General features: G+C 37.4%; 1 protein-coding gene across 3 annotated transcripts in view; it reads right to left on the bottom strand.

Moving 5' to 3' along the window:
• Scfd2 (sec1 family domain containing 2) overlaps positions 1-20807 on the bottom strand; it is a 446638-nt gene that overhangs the window by 246207 nt on the left and 179624 nt on the right. For all 3 annotated transcript variants that reach the window (XM_003471656.5, XM_023565858.2, XM_013154490.3), the window contains exon 5: positions 2756-3005. In XM_003471656.5, the coding sequence (XP_003471704.2) occupies positions 2756-3005 (250 nt within the window). The remainder of the gene's footprint in view (positions 1-2755; positions 3006-20807) is intronic.

Raw genomic sequence — 20807 nt, forward strand, 5'->3', positions numbered from 1 at the left:
GTATCTTTTATTTTTCTCTTTATTTATATTTGGGGCTTCTCATATAAAAGAAATCATGTGATATCCAAGCTTGAGTATCTGATTTATTTCACTTAACAACATGACCCAAGGTGCATCCATTTCCCTACAAATGACACAAGTCCATTCTTAGTTATGGTAGAGTAGTACACTAAGTCCTCAACTTACAAACACTGAGAACTTTCACAAATTCAATCAGAATTCATGAACATTCCTAGATGAGAACAAGTCTCAGAAGTAGCTTACATGTCTGTCTGACATTGTCATAGGTATGGGGCTGTGTGCTACTGTATAGTGTACAGTAGTACAGCACAATAGAAATTTATTGTATTTGTGTGTGTGTTTGACTTTTTTATGCTTCACATTGTATATTTGGGTCAAAGGTATATGAGACTCAGTTTGTTGGATTTACAAATTTGACTTACAAATATTCTCCCAGAAAAGAACTCATTTGCAGCAACCTACTGTACTCCATTATGTATAAATATCACATTTTCTTTATCCATTCAACTGTTGATGAACATAAAAACTGCTTCCAAGATTTAGCAACCATAATTGTGCCAGTATGAATATAGGTATTTTGGATCACTGTAACTGATGTGTTGAACATGTTCAGGAAGATATCTAGAAGGGAAAAAGCTGATTGAATGGAATTTTTGGTTCTAGCTTTTTGAGAAATCTCCATACTGATTTCTATAGTGTTTGTACTAATTCATTTTTTATTTGTTCATTCCAAGACATAAATCAACCTTTTTTTCAGTGGCTGACTATTCATACAAATCTTCTTCTCAGGACATTTGGCTTCTCAATACAATCCTGGCCAAATAACTCTAACTTCAGTAATCCTTTAGGAGGCTGATAAGTGTGTGCATGTGCACATGTGTGTTACGTGTCTTCATAGTCCAATAGTTAATATGTTTATTCCAAAATTAAGTAACACATCTCCTCCATACCATTTAAACTATTTATCCAAATTTAACCTAAGCTTGAACATATACTTAATAAGACCTCGCTAAATGTAAAAACAAAAAATTCCACCAATTTCTTGTTTTTAATATTCAGCTTCTGCTCTTACAAAAATTCTCATAAGCATGAATGCACAGAAGTGTTATGAAAGCAAGAAAATGCAATATCCTGAGTAAACATAAAGAAACTAATAAAAGGTGAACTGTTAAGTCAAAGAACACATTGAGTGAATATTAAATAAATACTATTAAAGCATGACTTCAATTCCAAAAATAACGTGGCAACATATAAAGATCATAAGTCTATTTGAATAGTCTCATTGAAAAACGTAACATCCTTGTTGTATGTTTTCTGAAATTATACATTTTAAGAATAACTTCCAATTAAATTACCCTTGCATCCAAATTTACTTTGAGTCAAAGCTCTGTTATAAGCACTGTTAATATGATATTAAACCTTTCCAAGTTAATATTTATTTATAGCCAAGTAAACACATGTAATCACATACAGTGCTGTGCTTAATGAAATGGAAACCATTTTCATAAGTTTTGCCTAAATACATTTTAAGCTTGCAAATAGGGTTGATATTAAGTAAGGAAACATACGTATTACATTTTCATGAGAACTTCATTCAGTTTCCATCTCACTAGAGTTTAACTTTCCATAACTAACCACAGAAAAGGTCAGTAGTAGGCACAAAGTACAGTAAATATACGTGGGAATCTAAGGTTCACAGCCTTATAGCTTATTTCTGAGAAGATTAGATAGCTACCCTGCTAAGGACTGACTGAGAACAAGAGAAAAAGTTGGAGATACACCATCTGTCTCAGATGACGCTCATCGAATGGAGAGGTCTACGTACTCCAGAACATCCACACAGGCGCACACGTGTATACACTGCACACACACCAAAGAATGGAAACTTGGTACGTTTTTAAACTACGTTTTCATAACTTCTTGCTGCAAAACACATAGGCTCAATCTATAATGAAGATCAGTTTTAGAAAACATAGAAATAACAACATTGAATTTGCATGACATAAGACAAATGGATGTCTTCATGCATTACACTTCTTATTGGAAGTTAAAATTAACTTTTATAATGCTTAATTATGTATTTTCCCCAAACTAACATAGCCTACTTTACTAGTATGTTAGGATACAATTTTAGATAGTAGCAATTAATTGAAATTCAAATTAAATATGGGAAGTCAAATTATGAAGCTATTCCTGAGAATGCCAATTTCCAATCCTATTACATTACATATAACAGTTCATGAATGCCTCTGTTCACAATTTGGTTCTCAAACAAAAGCACTGACAAAATGTTACATCTAGTCACAAACTTCACATACGGTGACAAAGACAAACACATCCATGTTCCTCAAAATTGTAAAACAAATTAAGTTAGTGAACCAAAGTACCACTGTGGTTTTAAAGTTTGAAAATGATAATCTCAAAGAAATATATTAATAGAAACACTTTGCATAAGATTGACTACATTTTATTTTTTTCCTTAAAGTTTGGTATTTTCTCTATGAGTATTCTCCAATTTTAGTAAGATTTTGACTCTAAGGATATGAATTCTGATAAACAGAAAGATCATTTTACTAACATGACCAGAAAAGAAAAATATTGCAATGAAAATCCAACCCTTAGACAAGCCTAGCATCCATCATCCCCACAAAACTCAAACAACCCCACTAGAGATGGACACATCCTCTCCCTGAAACAGTCTATCTTTAAACCTGTTTTCTGTACCAACACTCACCTGTGATTTTTTGCAGCAAAGGTGACAATTCAGACTCCTCACAGAAGACTTGAGCCAGTGCTTTCTTCACTTTTTCTTCAGCTTCTCCCAGGTCTTTGTCCACTGTAAACTCTCCAGAGACAGAATAAATGTATATGAGGAGAATCAACAGATCCTCGGGGCCATAGTCATCATTGGTCCTCTGAGTTGATGGCTTACACATGGGCAGCATCTGATTTAACACAACAGACAGCCCTGACTCCCCAATGCTCTGAAATAGAATACAATAATATGAAAATATATCAATCTCATGCAGAAACATAATTTATGCACAACATTAGTCAAAGATGGCCTGTAAACAAGTTTATGATGTTCACTGACTATACTCCTTTTTACTGATGTGTTTATTTATCCTGGAGAAACTACTGCAAAAACTCTGGCATCAGAGTTTTTGTTTTGAAAGGCATAGTTTATAAAATGGCTAGTAAAGTTGCAGACCTTAAACGTGATCTCACTACTGTTTAAACAACAGTCTTTAAGTTTAAAAATAAAAATGCAAGCACTTTAGACACTTGGAATTTTAAATAAAAATAATACATTTGTAAAAATAATATGATTTAAACAACAAATATAGCAGGTCTCTCCTTACAAAGGTATGCTAACCTACCTTCAAGAGAATCACCTCAAGTTTTACAGAATATTATTTTTAATAGCCTTTATTTTGGCAAGTACTATATTAGAATATTTTTTACAACAACAAAAAGTAATTTTCTGCTACCTCTGGTGACTAGAATAACGGATAATGCTACTTAGGGTAGCAAACTAGATAATGCTACTTAGGGTTCTAGAGTTCTTTAGATAAATTGAGGGTAATTTAACTTAAAATTCAAAAGAAATATTTTCAGTTCTCCACCAATTTCTTGAGTGATATTTTGCAGAAAATTTCAAAATGTAAGAACAGCGCTACATTTCTGTAGTAACTTTCAACTATACTCATTTTTGTAGCATAGATGAGATTTTTGATAAACAGATAATCCTCATTTTAAATAATATAATTTAATTTTATTGAAAATATAAAACTCCACTGTTCATATTGATACTCAAATCTGAGGCCAGATTCTCACAACTTGCAACTTGTATTATCCATCCAGAAGTATCTCCTGCACACATACTATGTTCCAGCTACTGTTTTAGGTCTAGGGATGCAGCAGTGAACAAACAAATTCTCTACTCTCATGGAGTAAGCAGACAATTTAAAAGATAAAGAAGTAAAATATGCAGTGCAGTAGACATTTGGAACTGCTATGGAAGAAAATAAGACCAGAAGGGAAGATAAGACCGCAGGGAATGTAAGTTGTGTGTACAGAACGCATTATTTTATACAGGACAATCAGTGTCAAAAAAGGAATACTGGGCTAGAGAAAGACCTGGCAAAACTTTCTTTGAACAGAAAGTTAACAGCAAACAGCTGAATATTGTTTCATACTGTGATTATCACCCTAAATGAGCTTTTCTAGTCATTTCCATTATTGGGCAAATTTGGATGAATTATGTCAAGGTTAAGATTCCCAATTACATGCATTTCTTACGAAAAACCAGCTGTTCCATTTATTTCCACTGAATGTCTTGGATGTTCATGATGTACCAAACAAAAACAAATCCTAAGTCTTTTGGACTAGATAAGGTAAAAATGGAAAAGAACAAAATTGTTTTGTTGCCTTTCCTAGTATACAGTGACAAGATATGATTTAGCAAGTACAAACACACATGCTCCTCAAAAGCAAGAGGGGCAAAAGCTTTGGAGGCAGACTAGAACAGTCTGATAGCTCAGGAGTGTCTGGAAAGGAACCCTCAAGGGTCCTTTCTTTGCTTTACAAGCTGCCAAAAGTAATTTAAAGAAAAGGAGCCATGTGGCTGGCCTGTTAAAAAAAGAAGGTTACAGCTTGCATTTTTGCTTTCTATTCTATCATCAACTCCTTGGATGACAATAAGCAGATTCTTTCATTGCTTTATATCCCATTTCTAAAAAGCAGGTGTTCACATAAAAATCTCTATCCTATGGACCCTTATAGTTTCTCCCAAGAACAGAGGCTCTTCTAAAAAGATAGTTAAAAAAACTGGGGTGAGATAATCATCAAAATGACTTGGAAAAATTCACTCACTAACATCTGGCCTTCAGGACATCATTTTCAAGTTGCTGGCCCATGATATGTGCTAGAGGGCAAAGTCTCTGATGATCTGCTGGAAGATAGAGTGGGTAAAACTCTTGAAGACACTGGTGTAGGCAAAGACTTTATGAACAAAACCCTGATTGCACAGGAACTATCATAAAGAATCAACAACTGGGATCTCACCCTATTGAAAAGCTTTTTCACAGCAAGAGAAACCACTCACAGAATGAAGTGACATGCACAAATGGGAGAAAACATTTTCCCTCTGTTTGTCAAACAAAGGATTACTATCAAGGACATATAAAGAAATTAAAAAATCAATCCTCCCAGATGTAACAATCTAAACCAAAAAGGGGCATCAGATGAATATACACTTGTCAGATGAAGAAAATAAAAAAGTAAATAAATATGTGAAAAAATTTTCAACATCAGTGGTCATTTGAGAGATGCAAATTAAAACAACACTGAAATAGCAACTGAGGTACCAAAACCACTTAATGCTTGTCTGTTTGATTGACTTCATAGGCCTATGGCCCATAGTCTGAGCATCTGTTAAGAGGATAGCAATATGCAATATAGCAAATATGGGGGATTTCCTTGTGTTTTGTTTTTGAAATCCAATACTGTAACCACTATTTTGTTTTGCTCCATTTTACTGTTTTATTTTATTCAATGTTCTGATTGATTTTATTGTGTTTTGTTTGATCTTATTATGTCTGATGGTCTGGGCAGCAATCTTGAATATAACAAGAGGCACTATGGCAGTCATGTGGGGGGGGGAAGGAACTCTTCTCCACTGTTCGTGAGAGTGTGGAGATTCCTCAAAAAACTAAGACTAGAGGTCCCATTTGACCCAGATACTCCACTTCTGGGTATCTTCCCAAAAGAATTTAAAACATCAAACTGCCACAATATATGTGCACCCATGGTTATAGCAGCACAATTTGTAATAGCTAGATCTTTGAAACAACCTAAATGCTCACCAACTGAGGAGTAGATAAAAAGATCTGGTATTTTTATACAATGGAGTAGTACTCAGCCATAAATAAGGACAAACTGGAGATTATAGGTAAATGGATGACCTTGGAAAAATTATTTAATTTTCTCAACCCTCAATTTTCTCATCTGTAAAATGAAAATAATACCATAAATCCATACTAAGAAATCTTACATCATAGACAAGCATTTGTATAACGTTGGAACAAACTGCTTACTATTTTGTGATTTAAAATAATTCCAGCACAGGGCAGTCTGTAAGGACTCCATCTTTTCTGAGAGCTAATTTAGTAGAAGATACTTTACCCCATTTAGGAAAAATAGATTTTTGCTTCATCAGGTTGTGTTGAGGATTTAAAGAAGCAAATCATAGAGCATAGAGCTAGTATATAGCCTCCTAGCAATATAAACTAATCCATGCACCACTGCATACTGCCCCTCCTTTCTCACCCAGCAGAACCAGGTAAGATGATTGGTAAGTGAATGACATGCATAAATACCTTCTAGGAATAGGAAGTTGACAGTCTCAAAGAAGGCAGAGGAAACCTACACATTTAAAAATCACATCATGGATCTTAACTCCAACAGTCAGTAAGAGGTCAAAGGGAATACAAACATTATTAAATACTGCAATTGGAAAAAAAAAAAAAAACCATGCACAGAAAACCACCACCAACGTGGAGAAAATAGCTTCTTTGTAAAGAACCTAGGATTAAGTTTCGCATTCACTTTTATATAAACGGGCCCACTAGTAGGTGGTGGAGGACTGTAGCTTTGCCTAGAGTGTCAAAGCCTTTTGTTTATCTGCAGTCTGGGGTTTCTGTTATTCTTGAATCAGTCCCCAGTAACTGCATACAAAGCCTTTGCTGTAAAACGCATGTCGTCTTTAGAAAAGCTGACTTTTTTGGCTGACTTAAAAAAAAAAACCTCTGCAAAGTTGAGAATCAGACTTTGTTCTGACACGAAGAGTATATTCCATATGGCTGCAGGGAAGGCCAGGCTGGCTGCACACCTGCTCCTCAGAGGACAGAGCTTGAAGACAGGGAGCAATGAGCCACTCTGAGCTGCAGCTTGGGAATCCGCTTCCTCCTAGCCACAGTGTGTGCAGACACCAGGGATACCGCTAGTTAGGGGCTGAGAAGGACTCCAGACCCAAGATCTTTCTATTGCAAAACATTACTTGCTTGAGACAGCCAAGGCTTTAAACTCCCATAACCAAAGCTATGCTATTTGTTTGGGAAATGGACTTTTTTTTTAACATCCTGACAAAATGCAAAAATGTAAATTGGAGCTGAACCTGGTGGCACACACCTGTAATCCCAGCTACTTGGAAAATCACAAGTTCAAGACAGGGCCAGTGTGGACAACCTACTGTGACCTTATCTCAAAACAGAAATGCAAAGGGCTGGAGATATTTATCAATGTTCCTTGAGTTAATCCCCAATCATGAAGAACAGAAGGAGGGAGGGAGGGAAGAAGAGAAGGGGAGGGGGGGAGAGAGAGGGAAAGAGGAGGAACAAAACTAAGTTGTTATGTGTAAAGATCATTCATGGATGCACTCAGGTATGAGCAAATTCATCACCCATCAACACATTTATTGTGCACATATCCCATACTCTGCATATACAAAGAATAAATCAAGTCACATGACTCAAGAAGCCCACAAGTAAGAGGTGGTAAGGTTATACATGTTTGACAATATAATAAATAAGGTCTTTAACAAAGGTATACATTCACTCTGGTAACACATCTAAATCCTGGAAGTGTGCACCCCAACTGAATCTTAACAGTCAGTATAGTATCAGGGGACAAAGCTCAGAGAAATCAATCATAGAGTAGGAGCTTTCCTTCATTCCTTCAATATTTAATGTGTACTTACTGCCTTAGTTACTTTTCTTGTTGCCGAGACAAAACAGTCAATGTTAAGGGAAGAAAGGTTTGCTTGGCTTGTAGTTGTTAGAAGGTTCAGTCCCTAACTGATTGGCTCCAAGGCAGGGTGGCACATGACAAAAGGGCAACAGTTCATGGTGGGTGGAATGTAGCAAAAGCAAGGAGAGACTTCACAGTGTCTTTCTGCCTCTTATATCTTATCCAGACTACTTACAGCACATGATACTCTCACCTTGAGCCTAGTATTGCACCACAAATCAATTACAGTGTCAAATACTCTAGATCCAGCCACCTCTGAAAAAGCACCACCTATGCCCATAGGAGGCTTTTGGGGGACACCTAGATACAAGCTGTAACACCAAGTGGCAGAATAATGCCACCTCAAATAAATCCATGTCCTAGTTCCTGGAATCTGTGAATATTCTGCCATATACGGAAAAGGGAACCATATATATATATATATATATATATATATATATATATATATATATATGGTGCTCTTGAGATGGGAAGATAATCCTGCACCATTTGAGGGAGCCCAATCTAATTATGAATTTTCTTAAACAGTGGATCACAAGGGCCAGGTCTGCTTGGGAAATGTAGTAAGACATTGTCTCAAAATAAAATAAATTAAGGGGAGGAGTCGGCTGGGATGCTGCTCAGTGGTAGAGTACTTGTCTAGCATGCATGAGGCCCTAGATTCCATCCCCAGTACCGCGGTGGGGAGAAACCATAGAGGATCTTTCACAACTATGGTCAAAAAGATGTGATCAACATTGCTGGCTTTGAAGATGGAGTAACAAGATCACAGCTAGCTAGTGCAGGGGCCTACAGAGTGGAAAGGGAAAGGAAACAAAGTCTGCCAGAGAACCCTCAGAAAGGAAAGCACTCCTGCTAGCATCTCGATGCTAATCCAGTAAGACCTCCAGAATGTAAGGTACTAAGTAAGTGTCGTGCTAACCATGAAATTTGTGGCCATTTACACTAGCAGCAGTAGGCGCTTAGTCTAAGCGTTCTGTGTGGGGCAGAGCATAAGAAGAAGCTCTGCAGCAGAACACACAGCCCCAGCACAGAACACGGCACAAGGGAAGGTGCTGTAGTTTGAATGCTTATCCCCTCAAAAACGTGTGATGAAATTTAATTGTCATTGTGACAGAGGTAAGAGGTGTGATTTTTATGACATGATTAGGCCATAAGAGGCCCACTCTTAGAGGTAGGGGTGTTAGGACAAAATAGTGGGTTGTGCCATGTCTCTCTACCCCTGGCCTTCCACTCTTCCCACCTGGATGACACAGCAAGTAGGCCCTTGCCAGAGGGCCTGCATAGTGGATGCCCTACACTCCAGAACCCTGAGCAAAAACATTTCTATCCATTTTAAATTACTTAGTCTTGAGTACTCTTATATCGCCATGAAACAAACTAAAAGGGTTCAATAAACACTTGAAAAGTGGTTAAGTGAACAAGCAGGAGCAAGAAGGTATCCATGCAATGGTATTCATACCATCTGTACCCCTAGGAGCCTGCGAGTGCCTTAAGAGACATGATGGGAAATAAGGCATAGATACTCTTCAAATTTGAACTTTGCTACTTAGCAATTTTGCCCACCACTAATCTATCCAAAATCATGCAGTTTCATAAGCCAACATTCATCAGATCCAGAATAGTTTTATAGGACAATAGTTTTCTGAGATCCCAGAAATACTTTCAAGAGGTCCATCAGCCAAAACTCTATTTGTAATACCAAGATATTCTTCATGCTTTTCAGTGTGCGGACATTGCATTAACAGTGCACAAAGATGGTAAGTAAAATTGCTTACTGTGAAAACAAGATCAAGACAGTGGCTCCAAGCTATATGCATACTCACTATATGCTTTAACACTATTCTATGTGCTTACAGTTGGAATTAAATTTTTTAAAAGACAATTTAACCTAAGAGCTTAGGTTTTTCTCAGTGCCTTTGATGATGCAATAGAAAGTATTAATCTTACAGATTCCCAACTGTTAAGCAACTCTTTAATATTCTATGCAGCAAAACAGAAACAGGGTATAAAGAACTGCTATATAATAATGTACAACGGTTATCCTGAGAAAGAGCACTTGTGAAACTGTTTGAGTTAGAACTGAAGTAATTGCTTCCCTCATGCAATATCATTTTTACTTTAAAGGATGAGAGAAATTATAGTTCAGACTTGAGTATTTGGCAAACATTTTCTTAAAACCAAGCAAAGTAATCCTATTCCTTCAAGGAGAACTACTGATATATTTATTATCAATGACAAATTTTTGGCATTTAAGCAAAAACTGGAATTTGGAAAACTTATATATGTTACTGCCAAATTCTCTACTCCTAAACACTTTTCTGATGAGATCAGTGGTGACACTAAAATGTAGATTTTTTTTGAACTGTGTAATAAAAATGTATCAACATTTGGAATATATGTAAAATTCAGTGAATGAATGCTTTCCAAATGACCAATTCATGATATAAGAACATAAAGCAAAGGTAAAACATCATCCAAAATAAAAACAGACCAATGGATTTGATATACAAAGACCATAAAAACCTCATTAATATGGATTCCAATTCCACATGACAACTTACCTTTAAGAATACAGAGTTAGATATGATGTCAAAAAAGAATACCACAAACATCTGAAAAAGTTATCAAAATATTCCTCTTTTCCAACTAAAAAGAAGAAATCTGTATGAAGCTGGATTTTCTTCATATACTTTAACCAAAACAACATATGGTAGCATATTGAATGAGGAAGCAAATATAAAAATCCAGCTGTTTTCTATCAGCCAAACATTAGAAAGATTTTCAAAAACATAAACCAGTGACGTTATCATTTATTTTTTTCTTTTGGAAATAGTTACTTTTACTAAAATATGTTACTTATATTAGCATGCAATGGGCTTATGATTTTTTAAAGGAATAAATGAGTATTTTGAAACTTTCTACCTCCATTTGTAACAAATATTGATATTTAATAATTTAAGAATGCTATATCTTTTTAAAAAGTTTGAATTTTTCCACTCTTTCCCCCTCGCTGCAGCTGAGATGCAGATAGAGTGAGGGTAAACTAGCTTCACAAAGTTCTTAGAGAAGAAACAGGAAAGAAGGAAGATGGGTTCTGCGCATATAAATTATCTGAGGCTTTTGTTAAATTCATTAGGTGTGGGATGAGGCCTAAAGATCCTGCACTTCTACCAAATTTCCAGGTTGATGTCAGTGCTGCTGGCCCATGGACTCTATTCTCAGTGGCACCTAGATAGGGCATACAACTTTTTTCAGACTACAGCATAAAAGTAAAATAAACTATGCTGCTTGAGTGGCTGTATGGTTCTTTAAGAGTAGCACTTCAATGTGATACTAACAATATACTGCATACATGCGCTTCTCTCATCAAATTTATCTCTTTTGTGCCAAACCCAGCCACCTGCCTGTTGACCCTCTCAACTTGTATAGCTCATCTGCAAATTTAATTTGACATGTTTAAAACTGAAATCACTGTGTGATACTATCATTCTTCTAGTTCATCCATCACAAATTTGGAGTCTACCAGAGTTCTTCCTTGTCCCTACTCTACCAAATCAGTCCAGATTCACATATCCATTCTGTCTTCTCCATCCCTTCTTTCACCATCTAAACTGCAATAGTCATTATGTCTCACCATCATTTATCTCATCCTGAAACAAAAATTTGGACTACTTAGAATAACTTCATGAGAAATAAATAATACCTCATAAAGCCCTTCTGATGAGATATCCATTCTTTTACTTTCTTGGCTAGTCAGCTGTTCAGCCCCATCTCTCACAAGTCCTTTCTTCGTGGATAACAAGTCAGCTTTTGGAACCATTTCCACTCACCTGTGTACATCTGCACAGCCTTATCTCCCTTTTCAGAATTTTCTTCTCCATTTTGTCCTCCTACTCTCAAGATTCAACTCGAGTGCTATCTTCTCTGACATTCTCTCTTTGGGTTAAATGTGCTCGGGTTATGATTCCAGAGAAGCTCCTCTGACTCTTTGGCATGGCTCTTTTCACCCTGAATTTACTAACCGGTAGCTTACCTCTAAAACTTAACAAACTATGGATCCCAAGAACCATATACTATTCCTAATCCTATCTTCATGTCAAACTCTGTCCTTTGAATAGCGACATTGAAACTATAGTGACTCTACAGTAAAGTAGCTGATACAAAAAAAAAAAAAAAAAAAAAGCAAGACAAGAAAAACCTGGGCATGACGGCACACATCCTGGGAGGCTGAGGCGGGAAGATTGTAAATTCACAAGTTTGGGTCCAGCTTGGGCAACTTAGAAACTCAGTGAGTCCCTGTATAAAGAAAAGGTAACACACAAACACACACACACACACACACACACACACACACACACACACACACGCATGGCTGGAATGCAGTTCAGTGCAAAGGCTTTGGGCCCAATCCCCCCAACCAAAAAAAAAAAAAAAAAAAAAGAAGGCAAGAAAAACAAAACATTTATAAATATATACTGTAGATTATCTCACTTTGCCTAATTCTCCTGTGCTGTAAGTATTACTTAAAAGGTGAAAATTAAAGTTGAAAAAGGTTACTTTGCAAGGATGTCAGCTGGACATGGCTGAGCTAGAATACAACCTAATACTGTTTTGCCAAAACCTTCTCTGGGCCATTATACATTTCTTCTCCAGTGCTTTCTAGTCAGAGAGGAATAAGAGTTTGAGGTAAGGGGAACTCAGACCCTTGGGGCAAGGAGGGTTCTAACAAAGCTGCTAACTCAGACAAACATGAAAGAGAACTCTATTAACTATAGATAATAAATAAATCACACAAAAGCAAGAGCAGCAGTGTAGAAACCAAACCCAGCAAAGGTGATCTATAGACTTACAACCCTTTAAAGTCATCTGGCAAATGACTGGCTCCAAGACCTTGATTAAAGTTAAAACCTCGCTGGTGGAGGGATATGTGGTTATAGCTGCAGATATTAATACAGACTTTTCCACCCATGATGTCGCCATGCTATGGGTAACTACATCTGAAGCCTGATCACGGCTGGCTAGCCCAACTTGTCTACAGTTCTGTCAATCCAGTATGTGTTGTACAAATAGCACACTTTTCTACATATACTTACACATGAATGATCTACAATTTCATAAAATAAGAAAACTTGAATCTCACAAATATAAGGTTGAATGAAAAAATTCAGAAAATGTACAAAAGAGGATCCAATTCTCTTGCCATCAAAGTGGGTAGAAACATTTACTAACAGCAACTAATTTAGAGATAAAAGACTGAGATGATGGCTTAGACGGGCTTAGACTAGGAACAAATAGGAAAAGAACAATGGAAGAGAACTGGAAAGTAGTGAAACATGAGGCAGAGAAGGGTCCAGATAATTCAGGGATGTGTAGCCAAACCATCACTAAAACTTTTGCTTTTCTTCTGAGATGGAAGTCACAGGGGTTTTAAGCAGAGAGGTAGTACAATCTGACTTGTTTTGAGAGCTATTACTCAGGGCATGGTAAAGAGAATAGACAGACCAAAAGGAATAAGTGTAGAAACTAGGAGACAGGAAGCCATTTGAATAATCCAAGTGAGAAACAAAAATGCTTGCACCAAGGTAGTCACACTGTAGCTTAGTGCAAATTATTTGAATTTAAAGTCAGTATAGTTTGATAATAGAGTATAAAAGACAGAGAAGAGTCTGAAATTGTTTTAAAGTTTTTACATGGAGGTTCAAAGAAGGAGATGTTTCAAAGTAGACAGTAGAGATGAGAAAATTGATATGAAATGCAAGAATAAGACACAAACATACGGAAGGAAAAAGTCTAAACCTATGACAGCGAGAAAGGATTCTAATGTGAGAAAAAAGTAGCGTGAGGGACAGGTCAGACAGGAATGCACCACCAAGACTTAACAGACAGATTAAGCAGAATAAACAGAGTCAGGTCTCAAAACATAAATCTTCTCCAAGATGTACTCCTACATGGAGTTTTTGGAACTATGTAGCATTCTGTGTCTGAGGAGAAACCAATTCTGTGGCAGTAGAAATAGAGAAATCCTCACAGATGTTAAAATACACTCTACAAACTTTCTCCCCCACTAAACACGCCACGAAAGGAAATAATGAAGGATGTTCAGACAATGGAATATTACACAGTGAGAATGATCTACAGCTTCATAAAATAAGAAAACCTGAATCTCACAAATATAAGGTTGAATGAAAAAATTCAGAAAAAAACCCAGATTATATTATCCCATTAATGTAAAATATAAAAGCCTGGAAAAATCAATCTGTGTTTTTATAAGACCCGACACCTTGGGAGGAAGGTGCTACTGGGAGTCAGCAAAAGGGGGACTTCCAGGGTTGCTCGTAATCTTCCAAGTGGATCTAGGTGCTGATTACACAGCTGTCTTCAGTTAGTAGAAATTCACTGAGCTGCATTTTCTACATTATATTTCACTTCAATAAAAAGTTTTTAAAATGCCGTTATACCAGGCCATGTTTCCTGTGTCCCGGGAAGATCAGAGCTATCTACTTAGAATTCTTATTACTGATTAGCATTTATCCAAAGCAAGAGCAGGAAAACATAAGAAGCTCACAGGATTCATCAATAATCTCATCGGGCTGTAGGTTCCCTGGGCTACGGGGACAGGGTAAGACCCTGATTTCAGAGAATGATTAAAAGAACTTTGGTGGCTGTTCCGTTTAAGAGGCGCACATGTTTCAGGGAGATATAAACCTCTTTGTAATGTTCCTCTCCATCTCTCAGGGAAATGATGTTATGCTGTTCTTCAAAGAGAACTGCCAAGTTTAAAAGGCTGTTTTTGTAAACAGGCAAGGGGGCCACAAGCTGGATGAACCAAGGGACAAGTGACTTCTTTGGAGAACAGAACACCACAGGGAGTTGGGAACTGTGCAGTCAACAAAACCGCCAGCCACCAGCCCAGTCATTTGTCTTTATCTGGCCGCCTTTAAAGATTTAAGAGCTCTTGTTGTCATCTTATCATCAATCAATTTACCAGGATGGAGCAGCCTCTAAAAACCTGAGTTTTTAAAATGCAACTACCCGTGACCTAAATTTCCTGCTGATTCTGTTGGCCCCAGGTTAAGTCGGTTTGTCTATCATCCAGGGAGCCAATATAAATAATAAAAACAGGTCAACGCTGGGATTTTGAAGAAAAGAAAAACAAATTCACACTTTTCCAAGCAGTGCCAACTCAAAATGTCCAGTTTTTGCTTCAGCTCTCGATATATTCTGCCCCAACAACAAAATATCATGTAAGACATACATATTTTCTTAAACCTACTTTATTTCTTCTTTCTTTGTTTACTTGCTTTTTAATCTGGTCAAGCTACAATTTTGCATCCTCAGCAGGCAATAGAAATGAGGTCATTCTGCTGACTTCAGGATCTACACAGTTTGGCAAATGAGATATATGAGAAGATTAAAAATTTGAATTTTAGCTATTTTAATGTCAAGCAGGACACTGTACTCTCCAGCTTGTGCTACAATTTGACTTCCAGAACCCACAGAGAAAAGATACCAAATGTGGGGCCTCTCTGCATGTCTGGAGGACTCTGGATATCTCCGCCCAGACTGCTGGAGTTCCCCCAGACTTCCAGGTACAGTGAAGGGGAGAGGTGGGTTTGAGGCTTCCACATCAGCCTCCCCATTCTGGCTTCACTTGGAGACCTGCTGAGCTCCCCATAGGTGGGCTGGCCCACACTACCAGCCTAGCCCAGCCTGTTTAGCTGCCGCGCCTGGCCATAGGTCTGCAAAGGAGGAGCTGGGCAGATCTGGGGTGCCCTCACCGGCCTCTCTGCGTGTCTGGAGGACTCTGGATATCTCCGCCCAGACTGCTGGAGTTCCCCCAGGCTTCCAGGTGCAGTGAAGGGGAGAGGTGGGTTTGAGGCTTCCACATCAGCCTCCCCATTTCGGCTTCACTTGGAGACCTGCTGAGCTGCGGACGGATGGGCAGGCTCACACTATCAGCCTAGCCCAGCCTGTTTAGCTGCCGCGCATGGCCATAGGTCTGCAGAGGAGGAGCTGGGCAGATCTGGGGTGCCCTCACCGGCCTCTCTGCATGTCTGGAGGACTCTGGATATCTCTGCAACCAGGGAGGGTCCACAGGTTCCTGAACCACTGCGGCCTGTGGCAAGTACCCTAACCTGGCTGCGATTGAAGAACTGTGGAGCTTCCAAGGGGCAGGTGGGCGCACAGTGTCCCTGAGGCCCAGCTTGTCTGGAATTGCGGAGTTCTGAGCAGGCAGAGGAGGGCCACTGGTTCTGTAGGCCCAATGGCTTGGGGTAGCGCGGTGCCAGAGTCTCAGTAGCTCCAAACATAGAAGGGGATTTTCAACAGATCCTGAGGAAGCTTTCAAATAACACTTGAAACACAGAAATATAGGAAAATGACAAAACGAAAGATCAAATTACAATCTCAAACCTCCAGCCCATCTCAAGAAACCCTAGGAGCGATGTATATAGAAGAAAATATATCCCATCCACCTCATATATCGGACACAATAGCCACTGAAATTGACAAGCAACTCCAGGAAGCTTTAAAGAAATTCAAACTCGAAATAATCTCCCAGATAAAAGAAGAAATGATAAAAGAAATGAAAGAGATTCTAAATATATCTAAAGAAAACACAGATAAAAAATTGGAGGAACTAAACAAAAAGATAGAATCCCTAGACGAGCAATATAAGAAACAAACAGAATACATAATGCAGATGCACAGAGATATACAGGAAATAAAAAACTCCACTGAAAGTTGTAAAAACCGCCTCAATGAAAGTGAAGATAGAATTTCAGACCTTGAAGACAGGATTGCAGCTAGTGAACAGGAAAGGAAAGATCTTTTGAAAATAACAAGGAATCAGGAAACAACAATTCAACAACTGCAAGACGATGCAAAGAAGAATAACATAAGAATGATAGGGATTAAAGAAAGAGAGGGAGACAACATGAAGGATGTCAGGAGGATATTTAGAGAAATAATAGCTGAAAATTTCCCAAGCATGAGATCAGAAACTGACATCAGGATGAGTGAAGCATATAGAACTCCAAACAGTCATAACCAAAATAAAACTACACCCAGACATATAATAATCACCATCCCAGAAATCCAACACAAGAATAGATTATTAAAAGCTGTCAGAGAGAAAAGACAGATCACTTATAAAGGAAAACCTATCAGAATCACAGCAGACTTCTCAGCACAAACGATAAAGTCAAGAAGAGCATGGAGTGAAGTATTCCAGATCCTAAAGCAAAATGATTTCCAACCTAGACTGATATATCCTGCAAAACTATCATTCAAAATAGATGGTGCAATACGATACTTCCATGACAAAGAACAGCTGAAGAACTTCATGAACACCAAACCAACCCTGCAAAAAATATTGAAAGACAGTTTAGATACACAAAGGAAAAAAGCACTAAGCAAAGCAAATAATTAAACAGAACAGAAAGATAAAGATGCAACAGCAGAGAGATAACATTCCTACAATTAACCAGCATTTAACAGTAATAACCATTAATGTAAATGGTCTCAATGCACCAATCAAAAGAAACAGACTAGCAGAATGGATCAAGAAACAAAATCCAACTATATGCTGTTTACAGGAAACCCATCTAACCCAGAAGGATACTCACAGACTGAAAGTCAAAGGATGGAAAACAATTCTCCATGCAGCAGGAATCCAAAAAAAGGCAGGAGTAGCCATTCTGTTTGCAGACAACGTGAACTTTAAACCAACAATGACCATAAAGGACAAAGAAGGTCACTACATACTCGTAAGGGGAAAACTCCAAGAGGAAGAGATAACTATCTTAAATATATATGCACCAAACTCCAGAGCACCCAGTTATATAAAACAATTATTAACAGAAATGAAAACTCAAATTATCAGTAACACAATTGTAACAGGAGACCTTAATACACCACTGACACCAAGGGACAGATCAACCAGACAGAAAATGAGCAAAGACATAACAGAACTGAATCACACCTGTGAACAAATGGGTTTGATAGACATATACAGAATGTTCCACCCAACAACATCAGAATACACATTCTTCTCAGCAGTACATGGATCATTTTCTAAAATAGACCATATATTAGCTCACAGAACATACTTAAGCAAATGCAAAAAAGTTGAAATCATCCCTTGCATATTATCGGATCATAGCGCTCTGAAATTAGAAATTAATGACAAAAGATACTGCAAAAATTCCACAAACACATGGAAACTAAATAACACACTCTTGAGTAATCAGTGGGTCACAGAAGAAATTAAAGAAGAAATTAAACAATACCTAAAAGAAAATGAAAATGCAGATACAACTTACTGGAATCTGTGGGATGCAATGAAAGCCGTTCTGAGAGGAAAATTTATTGCACTGAGTTCCCACATCAGGAAAACAGAACGAATACAAATAAATAACTTGATGCTACACCTCAAACAGCTAGAAAAAGAAGAGCAAGTCAAGCCCAAAGCCAAAAGAAGAGAGGAAATTATAAAAATCAGAGCAGAAATCAATGCAATAGAGACTAAGAAAACAATCCAAAGAATCAACAAATCAAAGAGTTGGTTCTTTGAAAGAATAAATAAAATCGATAAGCCCCTAGCCAACCTTATTAAAAAAAGGAAAGAAAAAGCTCAAATTCATGCAATAAGAAATGAAAAAGGAGAAATCACTACAGACCCAATAGAAATACAGAGGATCATCAACACCTATTTCGAAAACCTCTACTCTCAAAAGTTTGATAACACAGAAGAAATAGACAGATTCTTAGAAGCATATGAAGTACCAAAGCTAGATCAAGAGGATATAAAACTGTTGAATAACCCAATCTCTGCTAATGAACTTGAAAATGTAATTAAGGCCTTACCCACCAAGAAGAGCCCAGGCCCAGATGGATTCACTGCAGAATTCTACAAGAAATATAAAGAAGACCTAATGCCGACACTCCTCAAACTAGTCAATGAAATTGAAAGGGAAGCAATCCTTCCTAAGTCATTCCTGGAAGCAAATATTACTCTAGTACCCAAACCTGAGAAAGACCCAACTATAAAAGAGAACTATAGACCGATCTCCCTAATGAACACAGATGCAAAAATCCTCAATAAAATATTGGCAAATAGGATCCAGCAAATCATCAAGAAGATTATACACCATGACCAAGTGGGATTCATCCCAGGAATGCAAGGATGGTTCAACATACGCAAATCAATAAATGTAATCCACCATATCAATAAAGCCAAAAATAAGAATCACATGATCATCTCTATAGATGCAGAAAAAGCCTTCGATAAGGTCCAACACTTATTCATGATAAGAACTTTACAGAAAATTGGAATAAATGGTCTTTACCTCAATATAATAAAGGCCATTTATGACAAACCAACAGCCAGCATCATACTAAATGGCCAAAAATTGAAAGCCTTTACTTTAAAATCGGGCACAAGACAAGGATGTCCTTTATCACCACTCCTATTTAATATAGTACTGGAAGTACTAGCCAGAGCAATTAGGCAAGAAAGAGAAATAAAAGGGGTAAAGATAGGAAAAGAAGAAGTTAAATTATCATTGTTTGCAGATGAAATGATACTCTACATAGAAGACCCCCTAAACTCCATTGAAATACTCTTAGATACAATAAATAAATTCAGTAATGTGGCTGAATACAAAATCAATACTCAGAAATCAATAGCATTCCTATACACGAACAACAAAATTACAGAGAGGGAAATAAGAGAAACTGGACTATTCACATTAGCAAGCAAAAAAATGAAATATTTAGGAATTACTCTTACGAAAGAAGTGAAAGACTTATACAGTGAAAATTATAATACACTGAAAAAGGAAATTGAAGATGATCTCAGAAAATGGAAAGACATCCCTTGCTCATGGATAGGAAAAACAAACATTGTGAAAATGGCCATTCTCCCAAAACTGTTATACAGATTCAATGCAATTCCAATAGAAATTCCATCAACATACCTTATAGATCTAGAGAAATCACTCCTAAATTTCATTTGGAACCAGAAGAGACCTAGAATCGCAAAGGCAATTCTAAGCAGCAAAGACAAAGCAGGAGGCATCACAATCCCTGACTTGAAGTTATACTACAAAGCAACAGTAGTAAAATCAACATGGTATTGGAATCAAAACAGAGCCGAAGATCAGTGGAATAGATTAGAAGATACAACCACAACTACGAACACACTCAACCACCTTATTTTTGATAAAGGAGCCAAGCAGGTTCACTGGAAGAACGACAGTCTCTTTAATAAATGGTGCTGGAAAAACTGGCTCTCCATTTGCCGAAAACTAAAGCTAGACCCATGTCTATCACCATGTACTAAATTAAAATCTAAATGGGTCAAAGATCTGAATATTAAAACAGAAACACTAAATCTATTGGAAGACAAATTAGGTAGAAACCTTGGAGACATAGGAGTAGGTAAAGAATTCATGAACAGGACTCAAACCGCACGGGAAATACTTCCCAGAATCAATAACTGGGACCACTTCTTATTAAAAAGTTTCTGCATGTCAAAAGAAATCTCCAGCATAGTGAAAAGAAAACCCACAAACTGGGAAAAGATTTTAGTGAACTCTCTCTCAGACAAGGGCCTCTTGTCTAAAACATATAAAGAATTAAAGAAACTCAGACCTCCGAAATTCAAAGATCCAACCCAAAAATGGGCATCTGAGATGAATACACAATTCTCAGATGAAGAAATGCAAATGGCAAATAAATACATGAAAAAATGCTCATCATCATTGGTCATTAGAGAAATGCAAATTAAAACCACACTGAGATACCATCTCACTCCTGAAAGAATGGCCAGGATCAAGAAAACCGACAACAAATGCTGGAGAGGCTGTGGGGAAAAAGGAACTCTCCTGCACTGCTGGTGGTAGTGTAGACTGGTACAGCCTTTGTGGAGATCTGTCTGGAGAATTCTCAAAAAGTTGGGACTGGAAATCCCA

This window comes from Cavia porcellus, unplaced genomic scaffold, assembly GCF_034190915.1.
Source record: "Cavia porcellus strain 051 isolate PalLab524CR breed Dunkin Hartley unplaced genomic scaffold, mCavPor4.1 scaffold_30, whole genome shotgun sequence".
In the NCBI taxonomy this organism is placed as follows: domain Eukaryota; kingdom Metazoa; phylum Chordata; class Mammalia; order Rodentia; family Caviidae; genus Cavia; species Cavia porcellus.